This window comes from Astatotilapia calliptera, chromosome 6 (genome assembly GCF_900246225.1).
Source record: "Astatotilapia calliptera chromosome 6, fAstCal1.2, whole genome shotgun sequence".
NCBI classification, from domain to species: domain Eukaryota; kingdom Metazoa; phylum Chordata; class Actinopteri; order Cichliformes; family Cichlidae; genus Astatotilapia; species Astatotilapia calliptera.
Genome location: NC_039307.1, coordinates 25415141 through 25432345, shown reverse-complemented (window position 1 = coordinate 25432345; position 17205 = coordinate 25415141). Strand labels below are relative to the sequence as shown.

Genomic DNA, 17205 nt, shown 5'->3' with positions numbered 1-17205 from the left:
GTGTGTGTTTTTTCTCTCCTTTTTGCTGTTTCACAAAGACTCGTGCTTCCTGGAAAACCTAGCAAGAGGTATTTGGTTTAGGTACGATGAGAAAAAAAAAAGTATATCTATGTATATGTAGTTTCCTACATTATAGGAAACTACTGACACTTCTGTGTTCCTTGAGTCATACTGGGATGTGAGACTGTGTTAATATTTAAACCCGCTCCACTGGAGTTAATGCTTTACCTTGTGAGTACGGTTTAAGTCTGAGCCTGTCTGAAAGTGAGGCCGGGGTGACCCACCATTCTCTCAGCTACTCTTCAGAGCTGCTTATCGGTTCTTCTCCTCCTCGCGCTCTCATCTGTTTCATCTCCCCCACCTTCTCCCTCTCACTTTCTCTCTCTCGGTCTTTCCCTCCTGCTGTCGGAGCACACTCTAATGAATGATATGGGATGATTGCTTGGCTGAGAGTTCCTGTCTCCGCCCTGCGAGGAAGAGTTAGTGCAGAAACGACAGCAAATGCACAGCTGCCTATCCAAGCCAAAGAAGTAACAGGGATACTGTGGTCCTGGGCTGTATGGACACGAGACGAAGGTCACGCAGTTGGTTTAGGGCACATCCTCAACAAAGCTTCAGAGAACAAACTGCCTGCTGTTGCAAACCTGGGTAAGCATTACCGTTTCAATTGTAGATCTTTTTTTTTTTTTCTTCACCCTCGAAGTTCAAGGTCACGCCACACTTTAAAAAAATTACCACCTTTTAGTTGTTTCAGATTGTCCTACTGTGTATTTGAAGTTATGGCTAGGTGGTTGTGGTCTTTGCTTTAAGTTGTAGTAGTTTTTGAGGTAATAGAGTTTGAAGAATCATGGTGTTATCCTACTATTAGGTCACCTGTGAAAGCCCATAAATGAAGAACACCTGTTTGCCCTTCAGATGGTCTTTCATCTTTGTGTGCGCTATTTGCAAAGATAGCAGTATGACTACCGGGGTCTGTGTTCTTTGGACCGCTACCGTAGATTGTTGGGGCTGGGGTCAGATGGCGCCTGGCTGGGTGAGAATTTCACAGCTGCACATGAAAGCAAAGTGACCGAAGGATGGTGGATCGAGGGAGGGAATGACTGATTGTGTTGATGGGGAAGGAAGCGAACTGGCATGTTTTGATCCTGCAGTAGATGTTCCTAATGGGTCAGCGCACTGCTGAAGAGCGCACGTTCTGTTTTTACTGTACACAGCAGATGTCTGTTCACCGGTTTATTTCTGGCAAAGTTGGAATGCACAAGTGGTAGCTCCATCATATATGCCCAGTTGCATAAAACAACTGCCATGTCGCCATGTTTGTTTGGTCTTAACAGCCTCTACCCAGGCTGGCTGTAGCTGCTGCACAAGTTTCTGCACAGATCCCCATTAACTTGATATTTGGTTGTGCAATAATGAGATATTATCATTTGTAATTAAGCATTTTAAAACAGTTTCTTAAGGACATTCTTATATTGAAATATTGGGCTTCAGAATAATTACATGTCTCCAGCCTGTTCTAGTGTGAAATCTCATGTGCTCAACTTATAAAGCTTTATAAATCTCAGAAAGCCATGAAAATTAGTCAACCATTAGTCTTACCATGTGAAATATATAGCATGATAACATCTTTAATAATCTCCATACTGATATTTGAATATTGCAGATCATTCATTCATTGTTGTTTACATTTAGAAAAACTAAAATATACCAGCTATGCAAGACCTGCACAGTTAAAAAAAATAAAAATTAATCTACATTGTTTAATATAGGCCCTGTATCTTTTGACTTTAATAGATATGCTACTTAGATAGGTTATTGTTTTATGTTTCGGGCCTATCCCCACCAAATGAAGAAATAACAGGAAATTTTGAATGGGCTTTGTTGAGTAATGTTGAATTTTTTGGCACGACATTCGTGACTCGGATGACGTTTCTGATTCCCTGCATTTCGGGCAACATTTTCTGATGAGTCCGTGGTATAGGCTCATATTGCAGTAAAAATATCATTGTTGTCTGTACAGAGCTATGTGCAGCCACAGAATGAGCAAGCACAAAATTCATCAATATTACTGCTTTATACCCATCCAGTTTTGTGTCTGCTGTTCGTCATAAAACTTTGCTGAAATATATTAAAAAATGTCTGAAAATGAACACAGGATTTAAAAATAAATAAATAACACAGAGAACTTTAATGCAAGGTTAGTCATTTGCAGTCAATTAAAAGTGAAAATGTCTGTTTTCTTGTGAATTGTTGGTCTTGAACTTTGGCTCTTCTGAAAGAATTGAGACTTGGGATTCTCACTGTTGTGTTTTTTGACCTGTGTGGGAAGATGGGGTAGTTGCATACAAAGGAACGATGTGATGGTTCTTGTTTTCTCTTGGAGAAGAGAGAAATGAAGAGGTTGACTCTGAGATGGGAGCATGGCTATGCTGTGGTAACGGTTCATAATTGAGAAGTTAAGAACCAGTTGGGATTTTTTTTTTTTTTTTTTTGTGGGTGTTTCTAAGATGAACATTTAAAGGTTCAGTGGGACACACACATAAGCTGGTATTGTAGTTACTTCGGTTTGTTTGCCTGGGTGGTCCTATCTTTAGCTCTGTTTTCTATTTCTCTTTGTTAATTTCCTCTCCCGTCTTTGGCCTCTCAGCACTGCAGGTCATTGAATTGTGCATTTCTTATGATATAATTTATTTGGACAATTTAATCTCTCCTGATTGTAATACCTAAAATGACTAGTTAAATACATGATAACTTCAATCACTAGTTAATCATTTTTCCAGTGAAAATGCTAAACACTCTCCAGCGTCTTCCTTTCTGTCATGGCAGCTTGCTTCTTGGAAGTAAATTAAATATCAACCTGTTTCGGGCTGTTGGCTTAACTGAATGCACTTAAATGAAAATATATAAAATATGGTGAGGCTAAAACAACTTTTGTCAGTTAAAGAAAAACATAAACTCGACTCTTCTCGTGTATTTTCAGTTCACACCGGATTAAAATTGGGTCAGACTAGCATGCTTTACAACCAGCTTTTACGCTCACAGACATTAGCTCCATATGACTACGGAAGCAGGAGTATCAGCAGCACACGGCTAATTAACATTACATATCCACTTTACCAAAGAGCGATCAGTCCAATCAAATAAAGAAAAACTGGCTAAACAGATGCTCAGATCAATTTTACCAAAAATCTCAGCCGGCTCTCGTCCCTGCTCATCCCATCACAAAATATATTAATTGTTATTATTTTAACAAACTAGTGTTTCTGGTGCAGTCTAATGAGAGTGACAGCTTTTATCCATCTAATGTATTGCTCGCATACATCGCTAATGTACTGTGCCGTTGCACTTCGCGTAACCTGCGTAACTTGGCTGTAACCCTTTGGATCAGTCACAGTTGTTTAACAGGTGACTCTTAATCTGTTAAGCTACTCATGTACACTCTCACTGTTGTTGCACTGCTTAGAGCTATGTCATTTTAAAGCACAAAAACCACAGCTAAGCATGAGCAAACCTCTCTCACCGTCTGATATCTACAGTAAGGTAATGCTTGTAATAACTCTATATTCATTTTCCTACTGTTGCCTAGCTACCAAGGATGCTTTTACTATTTTTTTTAAGTTGCTTTAATTATCATTCATCTTAATATAATTACACGCAGCCTGTTCCACATAGAAAACACATTGGAGTGAGACATCACCCCTTGTCGTCTCTTGACCTCCAGTCACCAACAAGGTATGTTGGCAGCACTGGGAGAAGCATTTGGGGTCTGCCTTCTACTGCGGTAGTGGTTTTGTGAAGGAGGCGAGTACAGAAAGCTATGCACACTGTGGCATCTCTGACCTCTTTTTATTGAGAGTGCAGATGGGAAACCAAATCATAAAGTCTCCACGGGAAGCAGGGGGGAGGCTCAGATCCAGGGAAGAGGATGCAGTCTTCAGATTCTGCCGCAGAAAAAAAAATGCAAAGACTGCAACGTCCGTAGAATTATGAGTTACGGATAGACATTTAATTAGGAATGGAAATTAAGAAATTAATATTTCACTGCTGTAACCTGGGGGAAGAGCTTTATGTGTGAAATCTATCCCAAAAAACAACATGAATCATTGGAAAACATATTTTCATATATTTATTTAAGCAAGATCCTGGTTAGGAAAAAATGATCCTGAATATCCATCATCACACAGGTGGATAGTCTGGGTAAATGTGCCGTTAAAACTGGCTATAAATCACGTTTTGAAACGTAAAAAAAAAAAAATATATATATAAATAAACATTCAAATACAGCATTATACTTTGACTTTAAGGCACACAGTGTGGTGATTGCAGGTAGATGGAACTCTCCAGCAGCACCGTGTCAAACAACTTTTCAGGAGGAAATCGTGCTTTGTGCGCTGCTCAGAAGAGCTGCAGCTACTACAATATTTTTTTCATAACTGTCACCATCAAGTGTCTTTATTTTTTTAATTAAATATTCAAGTAGATCTAAAAGATATCCTTCGAGTGCTCCCTTTTTTCCCAACGGGTTGTGACAATGGGTTGATTGGGCACAGATTTTACACCGGATGCTCTTCCTGACGGCAATCTTTCTATTTATCCCGGTTTGCAATCGGCACTGCGACTGCGCTGCCGTGTGACCACAGAGGGAGGGCTTGTGTGTCCTCCCAGTCTTGGGCTGGGAATCTTCCACATGGAAGGTGAACGCGTTAAACACCGAACCATGGAGTCACTTTACATATTTCTTTCTTAATATTTGTGTATATAATCAAATTTACGATGTTGATATTGACGTCCCTGTTGGATAATTATTGATATTTTGTCCTAATTATCACTTAAAGGGTTTCATGCAGACACTGAACATATGCAGTGTGTTGCAGCTGAATAACGATAAACTGTAAAAGTAAAAATAGTTACACCGAGATTTATTTATTTATTTGAATATCAAGTGGAATACGTTGTGGTACTTCCATATTTCTGTACGCGTAGCGCTTACTGCAGCTCTCCTGGTCCCACCCCCACTGATTTAGAAGTGGCAACTATGAAGGTCTGGGACAACCTGATTACACTGAAAAGGAAGTCGGAGGAGGGAGAGGTTACAAACTGCAGACCCTCACACACACTGCACCACATGATAAAGGCAAAAGGCGCAAACAACAACAAAAACAGCGCCACACACGCTTCACCATCAAGAAATACTGCAGAATACTGCTAAGAAACTTTTGTACTACAGATGTGCAGCTTCCAAGGTAGGGGCACTATTTTTAGCCAGTCATGGACAATCTGTACTTCAAGCTCTGGAATTCTGTATTTTTTAAAATCTTTTTTTTTTCTTCAGTCTTGATGATGATATTTGGGCTAGAAGGTTTGCCATACAGCGTAACTGGAATACCTGAAAATCATCTTTTTCCTTCATATAGCAGTGCTGCAGGAAAATGAGTTTTCATTAGTTCATCAAAGCTTATTTGTAATGCGCATTAACAATCCCTGCTCATTTTATGGATCCATGTATGAAATTGAAGTCATGAAGGAAGAAGAGCTTTCTTCGTGCCTTCTTTTACGCATGCAGTCTGTATAAATTAGAATGAAATACAAAGAAAGAGCTGGTTTTAAAACATTAATTACATCCTTCTTTGGGCTGTCTTTAAAAACAATTTCTCAAGAAGACATTTAGAGAAAATCTCATCATCTGTAATTCACCAAGATCCAACTTGAATGCTGATTTAATCAGAATTTCCGTCCAAACTTAATGTCCTGTCAGGTTTAACTGAAATGGCAGCAGATTTTTCATCAATTAAGATTAAATATTAAGACCGAGGCAAAGATGTATTGGTAGATCCTTTGTTAGAAGCTCAACATTAAAGCTAAGAATGTTTTTTTAAAATCTTAGTGAAGCAGCCGTGAGACACAAAGAAAGTCTTCTTTAGAATCCAAACTTTTCCTAATCCTAACTTTTCTACTCTCCACTGTCTCTTTGCTATCTGCTAACAGGTGTCATGTTTGAGTGAAATGAATGTTAAGCAAAAATCTTGATAAAGTTGGCAATGCTACTTATTTGATGGCTGAAAAGAATTAAAGAGGCGCCTTTGCGTGTCAGTAATATTAGAAGAAAACACCTATGTACTAGCTCTTTCTGCTCTTTGTGTAGGAAATTGTCTTTTTTTTGTATGGTTTTTATGCTTATGGAAGACTCGCTGTTGCACTGGCCATCTGCTGTGCCAGCTGTTCACTTTGGGTCATTGCATTAGATTGGTCTAACAATACTCCAGCTTGCATGACCATGATTCACCAGCGTAATCACCAGTGTTTACCTGGAAGTCCGACACTGGTCATAACGTTAGCTGGCTATTAGCAACCGCTCACTGACCGTGGACCTCGGTCATGCACAGCTTTCCAGGAGGTCCCCTCTCTTTCCAGCAGGCGGAGGGGCAGATGACGTTGGCTGAACGGCCTCACTTAGCCAAAGGCCATGCACTCTTACTGGTACGTTAGCTGCCCTCTGCAGTGCTCAGGGATGTAAAAATAGCTGTTTAGCAAGAATCTCAGTCATGTCTCACCAACAAAGACTGATTTATACAAGTAGCAGCACCAAGCATAGAGAAGCTTTTGTCCCTCCCCTCCTACTCCTTTTGCAGACCTCGTCACCAAGGCCGTGAGTGCCAAAATCTCTGACGCTCTTGACACTCTTCTCTTAAAACAGCCTTTGTTCAGCAAAGTATAAAGGACGTGATAGCGAGACTCAGGGAAGCAGTGTGGTCTCTAAAAATTTGCGCATTTGTTTACCGCATTTCAGTAAGATCGCAGTGTCATGGAAATGTTTTGTAGTAGTTTGTTTGCCTTTCTGCGTCAGCGATCGCAATTTCATAATAATCAGGCATTTAACCCAAATAGCTGAAAATGTCACAGGGACTCTGTGAAATTCGCTCCTTCAGTTCCCCCCCCCCCCAAACTCGATTTGAAAATTGATAACTATTAAAATAAAACTGGCCAGCATTTGGCAGCACAGAGGAAACAGTGTTACTGTTTTGGGGTTGCTGTAGTGTGACCTTTCTCTGACTCCACTTAATCACAAGAATTTCCATATTAGTTATGCATATCAACAGTGGAAGAAATACTCATTCAGATACGCGACATGCTTAAGTGTTTACACAGGAGCGGCTTTAATTGTTTGGGTTGAAGCTAGAATTTGATTAGATCGACATATCCTCTTTTACAGCACTAAGGATTGAATTTCATGTATAATTTTCCTCATGAACACCAAGTAAGATTAGAGCATCTAATACATCTAATTTTTTTTCCTCACCTCCCTCCAGGCACCCTTAGAATGAGACAACTCTGAAAAGTACACAAATCAATACAGACACACTGGTTACTGCAGTACATTTAATTTCCTGCTGTGGAAAGATTTATCGTGTGAGTGTGAGGCTAATACAAGGATTTTTTTTTTTTTTATATTATATGAAATAACCAATAAGAGATGTGTTTTCTATGTGGTCATAAAAATTGAGTCTGGTGGTGATTTTTGGCAGATAAAAGAGAATCATTTACTTTTTTTTTGTTTGTTTTGTTTTGTTTTTTCTTCATATTATCACCAAAATCTTGACCTTCTCTCTTTCTCCCTCAGCTTCACCTCGTGCGTATCCCGTGCCCCGTCTCTCCTTCAGCTCTAAACCTCACACTGTGGTTTTTTTCTTCTTCTTCTTTTTCTGAACAAACAGAGAAGCTGTCTTAGACGAGATGAGTCAGTGCAGCTGGGGTGCAGGTCATTTACCCGCAGCCCACTCAGATGGGACAGATGGCTCAGCCAGTCGCATGCTGCTTGGTGTAAACTGTGCACCCAGAGCTAAGCTAAAGCTAACGCTGAGTGCAAAGGGTTCAGCTAATCACAGATCTATAGGTAGAAGTGAAAAATGCACAGGTGATGACTCAATAGCTCAAGACGGGAGTTCGGTATAACGATAGAAACTACGTTTACTTGTTTACTTGACTGTAGGTTAGTGAGGTACTGAGTTTTCTTTTTACAGCAAAGGTCATGTGTGAAATCCTGACACAGCACGGCTCAGCTATGGTTACATGTTTGAGGCTGAGGCTTAAAATTGACAGAGGGCCAAAAAAAAAGACCAGGATATAGCTGAATACAAATGTGGCACGGTTTGTGCACAGAACAACCAGGAAGCTGACTTTCAGATTGCATGTGCCACTTTTTTTTCTTGTTTATTTTACCGTGTCCCTTGTTCTCCAATGTGGTTTGGATCATGACGATGACAAAACAGCCTCACGCCAGGACTGAAAGGTTCAGCTTTGCATTGTGATATTAAGGTTAAAGGATATTTCTGGTGTTTCCTGTAAATGTCGCCGTTGTGACTCTGTGAGTCTTTACTTGACATTCTCTGCCTGTGATTCAGAGATTGGGGGGGATCAAGAATTTATGCAAAACACATGATTTTTAACATCACCTTTTTTCCCCGCCACTTGTCTATTGAGTCTGACCTAAAGTAAACACAGTAAGTAGCCACCCTGGAAGACACTTTACTGCGAACTGTGTTAGAGATTAAATTTAAAGGCAGCGTCTTATAATAACTGTTCTTAGGATGACATATTAATGCTTACTAACATTTGTGCTGTTTTTCAGCACAGCACATTTCCTGAATTCTCACAGTCATAATTTATTTAAAACTAGAGTATTCTCCAGCAGCCCCCCTTTTCCTTCAAAACAGGAAAGTGAATGGGATTTGTTTGCATGCTGTCTGTGCAGATGTTTTGATTGTGTGCAAATGCAGCACTTTTTCTTTTTTTTCTTCTTTTGACTAGTTGGCAGTTGAACTTTAATATTACTAGTTGGAGAGCTGCTAATGCTCTGACCCAAAGTTTCTGATGTTTGGGGTCGACGTCTTTCAATTTGTAGTTTTAGGAGTTTGTTTAATTCACAGCAAGTTAATGAAATGTTAACTGCTCTTTCCCTGTGTTCTGTCTTTGGCTGTTTCGCTGAGTCTTTGCAACACTGTTTTATTTATTTATTTTTTTTAATAAATCAGCAGTTTGAGGCTTAGGTACGTTATGAGTCATTTGGACTGAAACTTGTCTTTGGTCTGTTGCTTGACTTTAGTAATGTTACCAATCCTGAGGATTAACATTACCTTTACTTGGATTGCTTTTTGCGCTGGTACTTTCAGTTTCTGGTATTTTATTTGTCTTTTGACACCACATATATTCAAGTTTATTTTTCTGCTGGCAATCCAGATTTACATGCCCTCAGGTTCACAACTTTGGAACCATTAAGTTCACCAGCAGTAGTAGTAGTAAGGTATGTTTTGGTCTTTTTTCCTCTGATTTGAGCGTTTGGCTGCTCTCACTAAAGTAGTGGTAATAAAAGCACTGCTTATTTGTTTCAGTCAGAGGGTGCAGCCCTTCAGCATAGTGTTGTAATCAGTTATTGTAAGTGTCCTTTTGGCCTCCTGACAATTGACTTTGGTACACTGCATTTAATATGCATAGTCACGACTTGTGCTTGCATTACCACTGATCGGCACACATTAAACACTGACAAACTCTCCCTGAAGCAGAAATAACTCTTCACATGTTGTCCAACAGATTTATTAGTGAGACGGCACACCTTACTGTGTCCTGAACAAACGACGTTATGTAACATCCTGACTGCCCATGTGCAACTGTAGATTCACATAGGCCTTCCTCTCTGTCATTTACCATTAGGCATATGGAGGAGTTTAAGTATGCAGCTTAACAGCCTGTGATGAGAGTACATTTGCATTAGCAATTAGGGCACTTAAAGGCCTTTAAAGCTACATTAAGCTATCTAAACCATGAAGCGCAATTAGCCTTTTAAGCGTAGTAAAGCTGGAGTTGCTGGAGCTTGAGTGTTGTTGGCAGGGTGCTTCACTAGCAGTCAGTTTCACAAATTCAGAGTAATAAATTACATCAAATTCTTGTACTCTGAGTACAATTTCAGCATTTAGTCAAGTTTGGCAGCAGCAGCATGGAAAAGCACATAGCTCAGAAGTGTGTATTTATTTAAATCATACTGCATTTGGGAGCTTAGTCTTTAATCAACACACTGTGGTATCATTTTGGTTCAGTCATTTCTTCCTCTGTTATGGACTTTGGCATAACTTGGTAACTAGCAATACTTTCTCCAACTAGCTTATTTCATGTGTTGGCATAGAAGTAAGATACTGAAATGTTACACAAGCAAATGCCAACAAGCTGAAACAGGGGATAGTGTCAGTATTGATACCAATCAATGCCTAAAAGGCATAGTTTGTCTAATTGGCTTCCAGTGCAGTGGGAATGTTTCCAGACTCCTTCAAGTTGTTTCACTTTCCACATCAACAAGCTCAAACTGCCTGTGTTGGGTTAACATACTACAAAATAAAAGACTGACATTTCTGAAAAAACAAAAACAGATGAATAAAGCAAAAGCTACAGTTTGTCGTAGGCTGCAGCCTCCACCATCAGAGGTCTGCAGGTGCAGGCTGGTTTCATATATGCTCTCAAAAGACCAGCATGGAGATACAGGTTGAGAGGAGGAGTCCTGGTCCCTCCACAGACCCATCTAACGAATTCCGATTATAGCTTCCTCTAGGTAAATCATGTAGCTCTCTTTCTGTCATCTTGAGATTACGTGTTTAGGTAGGCGCTGCACAATAAATAAAATCTAGGGTAGGCCTACCCTCTGTTGTGATTGATGCTAGAAGATACAGCTAATTTGCCTTTCACCATTTCTCTCTTTGTGGAATTAAATAGGACTGTAACATTTGCAGATTTCCCCCCACTTTATGCTCTTTCCCCACTTCTCTCCCCCACCCTTGCCTCCGTCATTCTCAGTGATGTTGGGTCAGGAGGGCTCTGACGGCAGTGTGACTCCACTCAGTTGGCATCTCTTTTCAAACTTCCCACCCTCCCTTCCTGTGTCACCATCTTAGTGAGCCCCTCAATGCCCCCTCTGTCTGCTCCTAGTAGGCTCCAGGCCCTGGGTGGGCAAATAGAGGGTCTCTTCCTGTGTCCCATCCCATCCTATCAGAAGGCTTACTTGGAGAAAACGGGTTGAGGGATGAACCACGGCTGGCAGGCACAGCTGCCATACCAAGGGAGCCCTCCCCATCCGGATCCAGCATCGTCCCATGCTGTCCCATTCCCAGCCCTGGAGCCACGAACACTAGACTTCTACAAGCTGAAGCGGGCTCTGTGGGTGAACTTCACAGTTCAGACTAGGACAGTGATTTAGAGAATGCTGGAATAGACATGCGTAGACCATGTAGTCATTAGGCACTGCAAGCAGTCTTAGATCAACTTGGATTTAGCCATGAATTGAACACAGCAGCAGCTACAATGGACTATACAAACCACAAAGCAGGACTAAAGACCCCATCATAGTCTTCATCAGCATCCACAGGAGGTGGGTAATAGTGGGCAGCAATCAATTGGCCTTGCACTCTTGTGTTGTTGTGCTTGTGTTGACCATTTTGTCTGTGTACTGTACATGCACTAACGACAAGGATGTGCAGAATTTTTATATATTTTGTTTTCTTTTTCATCTCATATTTTATTGGAGGTAACATAACCCATCCTTTCTCAATTACTTTGGGGCTTAAAAGACTTTTAATTTATCAAAAAAAGGCCCAGTTAAATCTCTGCATCACCAAAAGTTAAAAAACAAACAAAAACTGCACCATGCATTTGAAAGGATGAAAGGCAAGATGATTACTTGTAGCATTGTTCTATTCAATTTATATAAAGGTAAATCCAAAGGAAACTCACGGCTAGTGCCTGACTACACTGTCGCTCCCCATGCACTTTTAAAAAAGGAACACTTTTTAACACACTTAAATCTTAAATCGTTTCAGTCTGGTAGGAGGTAAATGAGAAATGTGATTACGGACCACTGCATGGCTTTTAACTTCTTTGTTGCAGTTCCTGCCAATATATTCCACAGTTCGTTGCACTGATTTGATTTCTACTTCTTTCATGTTGTCTTGTGTGCATAAACATGATTATGCATCCATGCCAGTGACATGAGGTGCGATTTAGGAGCTGTGTGAGGAGCTGGCCGTCAGGGATGCTAAGACCCTGGGTGGTGTTTTCATTTGTGTGTTATTAACTATGTAGGTGTTAATTTTTATTCATATGCCTAGGGCTGGCTGGGCAATGCAGATCTTTGGTTAAAAAAAAAAACAGTGCGAGTGTGTATAATTGTGCATAAGAAAAACTGTGTGAAATCCCACAGATGGAGGAGAGATGCTCTAGCTACCACACAGCTTGTCCTCCTAGAACCACTTCAGTCTGTGACCATGCTAATGTGGCAGTGCAGAAACACTGCGCACGGATTCATGGCAACACTGACTACTGCTTTTAACTGTGGCTGGCCCATAACACAGTATTGCATGTAGGTTTAAAACTGGCTTTTGTTTGCATCTGTTGTTACACTGTAAATACATAGTTTGAAATTATTATATTTTAACAATCTGTCCCAGGACTGAATCATCAATATTTTAACTGATATAATAACTCATTATTACATTTTCAGTACTTTTATTCTCTGGACAGGTGCTTTAACATATGTATTATCATTTATTATAATGAATGACTTCAAGTGTGTTTTTCAAACAGAAGGCACATTTTTGTTAATCAACAACATCTCATGCTGTTGTTGTGTATTCAGTTTGAGTCGTCATTGTGCAGGAATTGCAGATGTTGTCTGCTTGTGTGACATATTTGTCTCTTGTTATTATTATAATTTTTTTTTCATGACGTAAATGATCAGTCCTGTGTATATCTTCACCGGGAGGAGGCCCCAGGGCAGACCCAGGACACGCTGGAGAAATGATATCTCTCGGCTGGCCTGGGAACGCCCTGGTGTTCCCCTGGACAAGCTGGAGGAGGTGGCTGGGGAGAGGGAGGTCTGGGCTTCTCTGCTTAGGCTGCTGCCCCCACGACCCGGTCCTGAATACACGGAAGAAGATGGATGGATGGATGGTGTATATTTTTAAAAAGAACTTTGTTCTGTGGCTGTGAAGCAGTTTTGTGGAGCAGGTTTCACTTGCCCGTGTCTTGAGTGTATACGACTTACTCAGTTGTCAACACTCTCTCCCTGGGCGGGCCTGGCCTCGCTGTAACCCAAGCTCTTGGTCCTTCTGTTCCCTGCAGGGTAACCTGACCCAGGATCGCTTTGTCATATGGAAGAGAGAGAGAGGTTCCTTCTCCACACCCACCATCTCGGTCAAACCAGCACGGGCACATGAGCCTTGTGTTTTTTGTTTGTGTTTTTTTTTTCCCTTTCTTTTTTTTCACCACCCAAGCTTTTGTACTTTGATATTTGAAATGTGATATTTAAGTGGGCCTACCTCAAAGGATGTAGGTTTAATAGGTTTAAGCCTCAGTTCGGATTGTGTGGGTGTGTTTGTGATTATATAATGCAGGCCTTTTGAACTAGAGTGTGTGAAACATGGGCTGCATGCATGAGTGCACTATGCAAGTGTGTGATGTGAATGTTCTTTGTTAAACGTTTCAGTCTGATTCTTGTATATCTGTGTGCTTGTAATTGAAAATCCAAGAGCTCTGCAGGTCTGCTTGTTTGCTCATCCTGTTGGTGGAGGGAAAGGTCTGATGCTCTTCATGCCGTCTCAGTGTGGCGCTTGGCCCACTAACAAAGGACACCCTGTGGATGAAAAAACAAGGCCAGAGCATTGTTAATAGGGTCAAAATCTTATTCCAAAATAGCAACAACAAAGCTTTAGTTTGCATTCCTCACACTCTGCTGGTATGCTTCCTTATCTGTTTGATCTCAGTGGTGGTTGTTTGTCTACTAGATCTCGTGTGCCATTTTAAACTCACATGTCAAATATCGCTCAGAGGTTCTGTTGGGTTGGCCGTTTCCATTTGGTGTTGCAAGACATTTGATAAATCTTTGAAAAAAGAAAAGAAAATCCCTTTTTCCTCGGCCCCTGGCTTTAGCAGTAAAAGGAAGTGAAATATTTTTGGACAAATCCTCTGTCCTCTACAAAATCGCCTTTTCTGTCTTGGGCAATTCTCACTAATAATTTCACAGAGAGCTTATTTTGAGCTCTAAAACAAACATTCATTTCAGCTGCCATGACTCAACAAAAGCAAGAGAGCATGACTTCTTTGACTCAGCATTTATGTGTGTCTGTGTGTTTATTGAATGTTGAATGCAGTGACAAAGCAATCCTTCCTTTGGCTTTGTACACCCAAGTGGGCCCCTGACTCTTAGGCTACGTTCACACTGCAAGCAAAAGCGCATCAATTCTGACTTTTTTAAACTTTGCGACCCATATCCGATCATGGTGTGACAGTACGAACAGCACAAATTCGATATTTTCACATCTGACCTGGGTCACTTTTGTATGTGGTACTGAATCTGATACATATCTGATGTTTTAGAAAGCGACTGCTGTTTGAATGGTCATGTCGCATTAAATCCATCTTTTACGTCACTGAGACAAGAAAGTTATCAGCGCCAGAGAAGCGCTCGAGAAGACATCGCGAAAGCTTCCTGGCGATCCAGTAAAACTGTTGGGAAGACAACGTTGGAGAAACGTGAACATTTTATTTGTACTGTATAATCTGCAGATTCTGACAGAAATCTGCAACTATCCTTTGAAGCACCGCTCCTCTCTAAAACAGCAATAAGGATAATTATTAGGCCATTTGTAAATAACAAAATAACTTTATACCTTAAAGCAAAATTGGGAAACGTTAAGTCAGAAACAAGTCTTTATATTAAGGGCCATCAGTCAAACCATACTGTCTGGTCTGGATCTAAGCTGAGCGCGTTGTGTGTGACGTCTTCTTTTGCGCATGCGGGCCGCTTTGAGGGTTCACACTAGAACGCGTTTGCTGTCACATTTTATTTGTAGTGTGAACATGTGAACAAGTTCAGAATCTGCAGTAAGAAGAAATATAAAGAAGTAAAACACAAAAGTTTAAAAAAATGGACGGCCCTGCTCCTGCAGCTCTCACCTGTTTGCACTGAAAGGATTCAGCCTCAGATGAGAGCCTTTAACCCGTGTTCTGATTATTATTATGGAACTTTTTTTGCCCAGTTACCCCAAATACTGTTGCTTATCCACCTGAACTTACTATTGGCTTTTCCCATAAGGTGCTCTCATGCATCTAAACCTGTTGTCTTGTTGTCTTGACAAGGGATCCTCTGATACTGGTATTTGCTGATACTGATCCAAACATAGTTTTAAAATAATAAGCTGAAATCCTAATTTGCTAATTCCTCATGTTTGATGTAAACTGCTTACTCACTTAAAAGTAAAATGTAAATAAATAAAATATTTTTATTTTACTTTTTTTTTCTCTTCACAAACACAAGTTACGTGTGGAGCTGCCAAAGAGCCGGAGTGAAATATTATTTAACTGAGTTTAGGACAACATGCTAAGTTACTAAAATAAAAGCTTCGTAACAAACCAACATGTTGGGAGTGAAAGTGGGCGAGAGAGAAAGAAAGCATAGTTGTATTCTGATCTTTTCAGTCATGCCGCTTCACTTTGACGATACTTTGAAAATGTTTTTAATTAACTGCAAACATACAAATAAGAGCTGTCGGTGTACCAGGTGTGGAATACCTCCTAACTGCTGCTGCTATGCTTACCTTAGGTAATCTGATCCAGGCTTTTGGGGTCAGTTTCGGAGCAACACCCTGTATCCGTCCTAGTCTTAGTGATTCTGGTGTGAATGAGCACCCTTGGAGTTTGAATGCATGCTGTCATACTAAAGCACGGGTTAAACTTCCTGTGCCTGATAATGCTGTACTTTGCTCCACTTGGGTATGAATGGCACTGAGTTTTGTCATCGATGAGTGAACGTGAGGCTCCGAGTGGACAGGCGCACACACACACAAACAGAGAAAGTCCAGGATGAATGACCCAATCAAAATGTTTGCTGCCACAAGTGTAACAACTCTTGCACGTATTCCAAATATTACAGTTATTATGGCTCGAAGAATAATGTTATAAAAGGCAACCTAGCAGTGAATCACAGTAACTGTCACTTTAACATAGTGATGAAGCTGGCAGTCTTACATATCCTATATCTGAAGAGCTAATCATGATTACAGATGAACTGTACGTGGAATTAGTGGCACAAAGGAATGTTTTCATCACTATTTATTACTGATGCATTAGATTATGGTAAATAGCCTCCCATGGTCCCATTCCATTGTTTCATTAATGTCCTTAATATATTCAAGGATTATATTGCTAGATTGCTTGCTCAACCCTTTATTTACAGTGCTGAGCTCTCGTCTGCTTATGTCTCCCCCCCTCCCTGTGTCTGAGTTTGAACTCTTTTGTCTGCTATGTGATGTCTTTTTCTCACAGACAATAAATTGGATTTGAAAGAGAGGACCCAATTGCCCGTTTCTTATTATAGATTTGGTTGTTCACTGCAGCCAGGGTGCTAGACCAAACTATGTGGCTTTTGTTCTGGTTATCCCAGACACACATTTCTGGTTGCGGGCCTCTTCCCTCTGGCTCACTGTTCTTTTAGCAAGGGCAGTGCAGCTGGTGGAGAATGCACACAAAGACACAAGCTATGATAGGACACAGTGGCTAAACTGAAAAAAGTACAGCATTTGGCCAGCCTGTGGTCATCTGGGAATGGAGAAGCCATTGTGAGAACACACATGTAACCTTTGGCCTCATTTCTGTGCTCACCCTGCAGGCATGGAAGAAGCGGTGGTTTGTTCTTCGCAGCGGCCGTCTGACAGGCGACCCAGACGTGTTGGAGTACTACAAGAATGACCATGCCAAGAAGCCCATTCGTGTGATTGACCTCAACTTATGTGAACAGGTATGCTCCCCTTTTACTTCTGCCCTGTAGTTTTATTGCACAAGTTATATAAATTATTACCATCTTGAATAGATCCAGGTTTGCATGATGTCACTTTGATGTATTTGGATGAATATTTGCATAATATCCAAGATGAATTTAATTGTCCTTAAAAATCTGTGTAAAATAATGAAAATGCCCTGTACGTGACTGCGGTGTACAAATGTTTTAGCATAATAGTTTAAGTGCTGGGTTCTAGCGCTCCAAATTTCATTTGTTGCTTAGAGAGCAGTTACCTTTTAGATTATTTTTGCAAATTCTCTTAATTAAGAATGATCACTTTAATACATTTTCCCTTTTTTTCGTTTCTTTGGTTAGCTCTATTAGTGATCAGTCTT

General features: G+C 40.5%; 1 protein-coding gene across 4 annotated transcripts in view; it reads left to right on the top strand.

Moving 5' to 3' along the window:
- gab1 (GRB2-associated binding protein 1) overlaps positions 1–17205 on the top strand; it is a 56937-nt gene that overhangs the window by 21301 nt on the left and 18431 nt on the right. For all 4 annotated transcript variants that reach the window (XM_026171325.1, XM_026171324.1, XM_026171328.1 and 1 more), the window contains exon 3: positions 16700–16828. In XM_026171325.1, the coding sequence (XP_026027110.1) occupies positions 16700–16828 (129 nt within the window). The remainder of the gene's footprint in view (positions 1–16699; positions 16829–17205) is intronic.